Genomic DNA, 8,875 nt, shown 5'->3' on the forward strand with positions numbered 1-8,875 from the left:
TACCCATCCAACTGTGCAGGCATCAGTGCCACAGTCGCTTAATTTATTAATGAGAATGGGGTGAGAGACAGTGTCAAAGGCCTTCTTAAAGTCTAGAAAGACTACGTCCACAGCGACACCATCATCCAAGGGTTTAGTTACTTGGTCATAAAAGGCAATTAGGTTGGTGAGGCAGGACCTGCCTTTGATGAACCCATGCTGATTGCCCCTGAGCGTGATCTCCCCTGCAGGCCCCCCATAGATGTGCTACTTGATGATTCTCTCCAGGATCTTCCTGAGCACTGTGGTGAGGCTTACAGGGCTATAGTTTTCTGGGTCCTTCCTTTCTTGAAAATTCGGACTATGTTAGCTGGTGCTGAGCACAGGGGAAAAGCAACCCCTTGTGCCATGGCCGATGCTGCAGCTGCTTGCAGCCCACATGGGGCTGTGAGTGCCTGCTCCAGACAGCCCCAGGGGGCTGTGACTGCCTGCAGCAGGGAGCACTGGCCATGGGGCGGGCAAGGGGCCACTTTTCCCTGCGCTCAGCACCAGCTTCTTCCCTGTCAGCAAGCAGGAGGTCGGGGCTGTGCACTGCCCCCTGCCTGTACTGCAGGGCTGGGGGCCACTGGGTGTGAGTTGGCAGGGAGCCAGTGGGAGCACAGGGGCCTGCACCGGTGTCCTGGGGCCAGTGCTGGTGGGGCCCAGAGCACGGTGGCAGGAGTGTGGGGTCCTAGGTGGCAGGAGCTCTATGGAGCCGGGCCAGCTCCCCCCTCTCCCTGCTGGTGCAGCCCAGCCCGGCTCCACAGACTCCTGCCAGCCTGTGCCCTGCTTTGGGCCCCACTGGTGCTGGCCCTGGGTCACTGGTCCCAAAATGGTGACCATGGGGTGGGGTACCTGTCCCAGCTGCCTGCAGAGGGTTCGGGTTTGAGTGTGTGGTTGGGGGTAAAAGGTAAGAAAGGTTTATTGACTTATTCTACTACGCGTAGTCGTGTTTTTGTTAAGACAAACAATGACAGACCATAACAATCCATGTCGGCAACTTATTAGCAGTCCCCTCTTATGCCTGACGTACGACAAGTTCCTCTCTCACAGAGCTCAGCGAAGTCGGGTGTCCCCGATTTAGCACTGTCCAAGTGGGGAAGGACCCTGGTATTCAGTCCTCGAGATCCACTGGCCCACTGATCCAGGTCAGCAGCTAATCTTAAATCAGTAGCTTCTTTTGCAGAGCTGCATCTTCCTTCTAATGATTTCCAGATGTGCCAGCCAATTTATAACTTCTGAGCTATGCTGATAACTTACAGCCATCCAGATTCTCCCATTATAATTATTTTTAGGACTGACCAATAGCAGTACAAGCCTTGCATTCTTCTAATAAGGTTAATTTTTACTGTGCCACAGGGCTTACTACTACTTTTACAAGGCTTTTGTTAAATTTACTAGGCCTTACTACATGCAAGGCCTCACTAATCTTTGACTTTAATTAGGCTTTTAACAACAACATACAGTTTAATATCTGAACAAATGACAGAAAAACACTTGGTCTAATTTTCACAGAGCTTTCAGCAAGACTTTTATCTCACAGACATAATTTCAGCTGTCACAGCTCCTGTCAAGGGGCGGGGCTGCCCATGTGGCCCTTGACAGCCTGCCAAAACTGGGTAAGCAGACCTCCATCCGAAATAACTGCCCACCTCTGCTACAGACTGATAAAATTGAAGTCTTTATTTTAAGCTATTTGTCTACTCTTAAATTTGCACAACTAAGCAGGCAAATATGGATTTGTTGCTCTCCTGAGCCTGCAAACAGATATGCTAAATATGTGGGAGTCTACCTCTGTTCATTTTTAATGCACTGTTTTTTAAAATGTAATGAAAATGTCAAAGTTAACTATTACTCTGCTCATCGTTCTAGTGTAAACACTTAGCTAATGGGCTTTTCCTTTCAGTGTTGTAACTAGGGGGGCTAATGGGGGTAACTGACAAAGGCATTGACTTCAGACTGAGGGGAGAGTGCAAGTGTCTGCTGGCAGCTGCAATTGTGTCAGCAGCCAGAAGTCACCACTTCTGCTTACCCTAGGTACTCAGCCATGTCCTTACAATGCTGTCTCCATTTCATATTGGATTCAGTGGGTGATACGGCAGCAGAATGGCTCTCACTGTCAATGGTTGCTGGAGTAGAGATGACAAGACCCACCTCCTTGCTTTGAATAATCATTACTTCTGCCATAAAAACAAGAGTTGCATAGGAGACAGAAACAAGAGATGCATCCCCTTGTACTCAGAGCTTCACATTGATGCCACTCCCTTTTTCCTCTGAAGTTGATATAGGTCTCAAATGATGCCAAAACTTCTAGCTTTTCCCCGGTTCTTTGTGGTGTTAGTACAAGCCTCTGCAACACCTCAAAACTTTAGGGGAAGCACAAAATATATTGAATAATAAAAATGGGATATCCCAAATGGAGACTTTGCTTAGGAGTGGAGTTGGTTTCTTTTTTGAGTGAAAACAAGGCTTTAAAATTACTTGATAGTACAGTAATACTTACAGTGAGTGACTTAGTTCAGTAGCAGAATTCCACACAAAGTGCAGGTTGGTCTTGCTGCTGAACTTGAGCACAACACATATGCATACTTAGGCTGTTGTTAATACTTCGCATTTTGGTAGTACTTTTCCTCTAAGAGTCTCTTAGGTGCTGCAGTCCCTGAGGTCCTTTAAAAAGGGGAAAGGGGATCATGGGAATCCTCACTCCCAATCCACTGCTATCTGCTGTGCCTCCCCCAGAGTGTGGATTCTTGCCTCTAGCAGTCTAGATGCAAACCAGTTTGAACATCTGAACACTCAGTTTTTTGTTTGTTTTCTGGGTTTTTTTAAATCCAAAAAACAGAAACATGTTTCTTCATAAAATAAATTCTTGATTGGTAGAGCTGCAAGTTCAAACAGTTTTTCACAGTAGGCATCCAGACAGTCTTCCCCAAGGATCTGGCTCAAGCAAACAAACACTTGAGCAGGAGACTCATTAAGCCAAGCCTGACTTGTTTGTTTTAACCAATTTGCATTATATAGATTTACATGTACAAATATATACCTGCAACACAGAAGTTTTAACATTATTCCTCAGAAGGCAGAAAGTGTGAATCTGATTAGGTTATTATACATGTCTTCAGATATTGGTTATGAACTACAAACAAAATAAGCTGATCTTTTCCCATCAAAATGCAGCTCAGTTGTTAGAGGTTAACTCAAAATGTATAAAACTTGAATATCTTGGCAAATGCTTAGTGCTGTTCCTATTTCAGATCAGTAGATCCAATAGATCAGTATAGACTGAGCAACTGGGTTTTAAGGGGTTTGAGTGTTCTCAAAGGCCCTGGACAAATGTGCATTTGAAGCGCTCAAAAGTCTGCTTCAATTTGAAGCTTTTCAAATCTGGATCATTTCAGTGCTGTACATGATTCAAATTTGACAGAAGCTCCTATATAAATGTAGAGGTATACTAAAATAAAACAAATAGATGGTAGATTCTTGAGCAGTATGTTCTTAACTTCTAAGATCTATTCCACTGATTTAATCAAATTATATAAAACCCCTGGAAGGTGTACACTGTCTTGTCTATAAATGAAGTACAGCAACCAGTACCTGGAACTATTGTTTTGCTGGTCACTTCAAGAATGTTTCTTAAACTACTGAGGTTAGAACAAGGCCTTTAAAGGCTAAAGGTCAGCTTGAAATGTAATTGGTCCTATGTGCTTCTTACCAAATTTCATGGTTTAAAAATCTGTTTTGCCTATTTTTAAAAAATACATATTTTTCTCCCTGTAGCTGTGTGAAAGACTCGAGCAGGGATAATTGCTTGCTTTAAAATTCTCACCTATACAATGTTATCAAATGCACAAAGTAAAGGAGAAAAATGTTCTTCTCGTCTTTTTCAGTTGTTATATTGTTAGATGTTAGTTGCAAATATAAATCATTAAATATCTTCGGACAAAAATGTGGGGTTTTTCTTAATTCGTATAATTTCCAAAGCAACTTAATAGAAGGGGTATGGATGTTAGTGGCTTCTGTTATATTGGCTGAGTCCCTTGTCTGCATTTACATTCATATACTTTCCCTCCTCTTTCTGTTCCACAGAGCAGCAAAGAAGCACTTTCAGAAGTCAATGCCACCGGAGTTGCCATGCTTTTCTCTGCTGGGACTTTTCTTTATGTTGCCACGGTGCATGTCCTCCCAGAGGTTGGAGGAATGGGCCATAGCCACAAACCTGAATCGGCTGGAGGGAAAGGACTCAGCCGCCTGGAGGTGGCAGCCCTAGTCCTGGGTTGCCTCATTCCTTTAGTTTTGTCCATTGGGCACCAGCACTAAAGGTTCAAAGTCCATCGTTTTCCTCTTCAGTCTTGTGAGAGCGGTAGATGTCAGCTGCTCTCTTCATTGTTGTCTCTCACCATCGTCCACCCCACCTACACTGTGGAGTTCAGAGGGAAGCTTGATTCCAAAATGAGGATTCTGGGAAAGCTTTTAGTGTAGCAAAAATACTTTGGCAGCCAGACATAAATTCTCTGTAATTTTCTTTTCTTAAGATGCTTGCTATTTTGATTTTTACTTCTGGCCCTTTCTCAGGGAAGATGGAATTTGGATTTTAAAAAAGGTGAGTGGGGAAGAATTTAGTGGCGCATCATGAAATTGCAGTCACCAAAGTATTCTGTAACTCGGCTTCTGCAGCTGAGAGTCAAGCAGCGAATTGCTGCCTTTTTAATATCTTACCAGTAAAATAGGGGAACCGCCCCTACTATTTTTTTGTGGTCCTGATGTGTCGGTAACTGGTGGTCCTTGTAATATCAGTGCTGCAAACTGCTGTAAAGCTGAAGTACTCAAACTTCTGGGCAGTGCTGTTATTCTAACAAATACTGATGATTGGAAAATGGAAAAAGCGTTATTGGAAAAAGTTTAGGAAGAAGTCTGGAAATGAAAATTCAGCTAGTTAAAGTGCATATGAATTCTGCATTCATATTCCCTATATGAACACACACAGAAGAAACAAAGAAGTGTTCTGTTTTGCTTGGTTTATGCAGTGGTTAATTACTTTAAAGGCAAAACGGGAAGTGCATTTTGGAAGAAGATTTCTTATCATGTCCATGAAGAGTAGAAACCAAAATTATATGCAGTACTGGATGCCTGGTACTGGTGTCTCTTGAAATCAAGCTGCTCTGTGTGCTGGGAAGTGGACAACGGATGGGAGTAACCATTGAGAGAGAGGACCTATACTAGCTCATTTTTTTTTAGATGCTGAACCACTGAAACCAGTGATGTTTGGATTTTTTTCATTAAATAAAAGTATTACGGTTAACCAAACAAGATTTTGGGTTAAACATTGACTCTGCATATTGACAAAGCATGCTGAAAGCAGTTTGTGTAGTCTTAATGCTCACAAACAACAAATTATTTTCCCCTAAGAACCTGTTACAGTCATGCCTCTTCCAACTATGAAACTTTCCTTAGAGTGTTACGACCGCCACTTACTGATGGTTTTAGAGATGCAATTCAGGGACTCTGTGCTATCTGCTGATGCTGTTGCCCCATTGCAGTTGCAAGATGACATCCCTTCCTTTCCAAGAAATGCCATCGCTTGTCAGACAGCTTTCTTTTTTTCTAATGCAAAAAAGGGCATCTCAGTAACTACTGTGCATAAAAGGTACAGAACATTTGAAATTTTGCAGTTTGAATACACACACTTAAAAATACTTTAAGATGTGCTTATTTTAATCTCTTATTTGAATCTGCTCTTTTAAAAGAGAAGTGTGGCCAAATGTTTTCCAGTTCTTAATATATATTATTTTGAATTCTTTTAAACAAATCTTCAAAGCTTGAAATAATTACTTTCTCTGAGCATTTATTGTTACCAGGTGAAAATGTGTGCCTCTGTTATGCCATCTGTTTCTTATGGTATACAGGCCAGCGTCACTCTGATTTTACTTCTTTGTCATTGTCCCCATTATCTCCTGGCTCAGCAGTGGATATCAGCATGTTTCTTGGAACAGGATTTGTTATATTAACTAGGGATCACTCTACCTGTTGGCTTAATAACAGCACAGCAGTAATCCAGAATCAGACTTTTACTGATGGTTACTGTTTCTTGGGTTGTTTCTTATTCTAGAAAGATGTATTTAAAATTGAATGCAAAATGAGTAGCCTACCTTTAAAATTAGTTTTGTGGGAGGAATTTTTTTTTCCTATTTTAAATGTATTAGGCCTAAGTGATGGCATGTGACGCTAGAGCTGTAAAGCATAGAGTTCTGTTTTACAAGAGAAACTGCGAAAATAGCAATGCCTTACTGACCAGATCTTTTTTTCTCTCTCTTCAGTTATTTTCTCAGGTGACGCATACAAATCTAGCCTTTTCAGTTAGTCCTGAAAAAAAACAACACAGCTATGACATAGAGCTGGATTATATTTTCTTGGGCACAAACACAACTGTATAAATGCAACTTGTAGGTCTGTGCAAGTCCATTAAGTGTAGCCATGGTGTATAGATGTCACTGAGGGCATAACATTGTTTGTAGAACATTGATTACATTTCTACTGTAAAGATCTTGATTTAATTTTAGGTCTCAGAGTGAGTTTGTATGGTGGGCAGCTGCCAGGGGAAAAAATAATTTAAACAGAAAATCTGATTTGGAGTCATTGAGAGAGAGAGTGAAAATCTCCCTGATGACATTTTTATAGTAATTTTTGGGATGGAACCTCACTCAGTTCACCGCTAGTTTTTCCAGCAGTAATACTTACAGCTGAATTAGCATTGTGATTTCAACCTCCATGCTTGCCTTCAGGCATTATTATGTGTTACATCATCATAATGGTCAGAAACCCATGCATCCATTGTAGGCAGGGGTCCCATTTAGCATCTTTTGCTACAGGACTGGAGTGTTCAGCTAGAACCTTTCCATACTGGACCATTGAATATTGATGGTGCAGCATTTAACCCAGCTTCTGACAGATTAAACCACAATGTTATCCTTCTCCTAACACTGCTGAGGGGTTTTGTTGGACTTCTTTCCACTGACCCTTCATGAGTTCATGTCTCCAGCTTCTGGGACAGCAGCCAGAAATAATAATGCTCAGCTTAATATTGTACAAAATAAGTTTTTGAGAGGCTAGAGTAGTAAGCAGTATTGTCCAAGATTTAGCAGCACAAGACTAAGAAGGACTCCTAAATTTATAATGTTGACAAAACAGCACATAGGAAGTCCAGTAATGTTCAGTTTCACTAGGCCTTTGACTGACTAAGTAATATAAGTCTTCTTTTTTTCTACTTAGAAGTAGCTACTTTGTTTTGGCTGCCTCTAATCCTGTGCTTGCAGTTATATGGCTGAGATTTCCACATCTGATAGGAGTTTTGATGATGTAGCAGAACGTAGTTTCATTGATTCCCAAGAGACCAAATGTGCTAATTGTAACTCCCAGTGCTTTGGTTTGTTTGTTTGTTTTTTGGGGGGAGGGCATGGGATTGCTTTTAAATAGGAATTAAAAAAAACAACCTTAATACTATCGTCTTCCTTCTTCCCCACCAGCCTCAATAAAACGAAGCATCGCACACTTACAAGGGGCCCCCTTTTGTCAGATACCACTCCTCAGGAGACTTGGGTGCAGATCATTTCTTCCTCACTCTCCATCTTTGTCTCTATCTCTTCATGGCCTTTCACTGTCATGTTGGCAGTGGTAGTTGATGCAGTGAATAACACTGACTGGTTGGCATGCACCATTTCGTTCTGCAGATCTCACCCCAACCATGAAATCTCGGCATTGTCTGTTCCTAAGGTATGAATTCACAGCAGGAATCAAACCAAGTATAGCTCGCTGTTGGTTCCAGTATGTTCAGCCACTTTATTAAATGTTCTAATTCTGTTCAGGGAACAGGAACACGAAGAGGTCTGTTTCCCCAGTACACAGTAACAACTGAGATCCAGAAACCTCATTTGTATTTACAGGCATGAAAATGGCAAGGCAGTCGTACCAGGAGCAGAAAGTTTTGATAGTTTCTCCACATGTTGTCAATTGGTCATGTATTAAACACAAGGAACCTAATGTCTATACCTGAGTTCCAAAGAACAAGTCTGCAGAATATCTGAAAACTTAATATCCAGGTAATCCAGGAAAATTACAGTATTTTTTTGGAGCTACTCCAGAGTCTGGTGATGGATTGCCTTACAGAATCTCTTGGCAATACTTGATGTTGTCAGCTACCCTCAATAGCATCAAGAGGCTGAGAGAAGTTTTTTTTGCATCTTTTCTTCTTTGTTTCAACAGCCACAGGAGATGTAGGAGGAAGTGTTTGATTTTTGTATTTTGTAATGGGAAGCCCTTAAAATGAATTTCAGACTTCAAATCCATCTTGAACTTCTAAAAAGGAGATCAGATTTTCTTATTTTCCTTTGGTTATATCTTCTAGCAGTTTTGACTTTTTCCAGGGAATAATGTTACCTGGTCACAGCTGTTTACTTGACTCTGTGAACTGAACTGTAATTTTAATGTCTCTTTCCAAATCATTTGTACATGTGAAATCATTCCATGAATGGCTGCCTTATTTTTTTTTGTTAAATTGTTTTATTTTTTTTCCACTTTAATTGTGAATGGTTAAAAATGTTGTTGTTTTTTTGATTTTATTATATTAAATTTTTATTAGTTGCAGTGCTTCTGAGTTGGCTTCTTATTTACTGCATGGGATTTTCTTAGAGCTGGCTGCTTCAGATGGGGTGCTGCTGCTGCTGACGAGTGCATTTTACTTACAGAATTTTTTGGTGCCTGTTGATGCTTAGAATGTGTGGCTTGTTCACTGATGTTCAAACTGGGAGAGCAGGCTGATGAGAGGCAGACCAGATTTGGGTGCAAAGATGTATGTTAAGTGTAA

The 8,875-nt window shown here is 41.2% G+C and overlaps 1 protein-coding gene across 1 annotated transcript in view; it reads left to right on the forward strand.

Moving 5' to 3' along the window:
* SLC39A9 (solute carrier family 39 member 9) overlaps positions 1 to 7,889 on the forward strand; it is a 39,131-nt gene extending 31,242 nt beyond the window's left edge. Inside the window, exon 7 of the mRNA XM_019551425.1 lies at positions 4,105 to 7,889. Coding sequence (XP_019406970.1) covers positions 4,105 to 4,335 — 231 coding nt within the window. The 3' untranslated portion in view covers positions 4,336 to 7,889. The remainder of the gene's footprint in view (positions 1 to 4,104) is intronic.
* The last annotated feature ends 986 nt before the right edge of the window (positions 7,890 to 8,875 follow it).

Source organism: Crocodylus porosus, unplaced genomic scaffold (genome assembly GCF_001723895.1).
Source record: "Crocodylus porosus isolate Cpor-Errol unplaced genomic scaffold, CroPor_comp1, whole genome shotgun sequence".
NCBI lineage: Eukaryota > Metazoa > Chordata > Crocodylia > Crocodylidae > Crocodylus > Crocodylus porosus.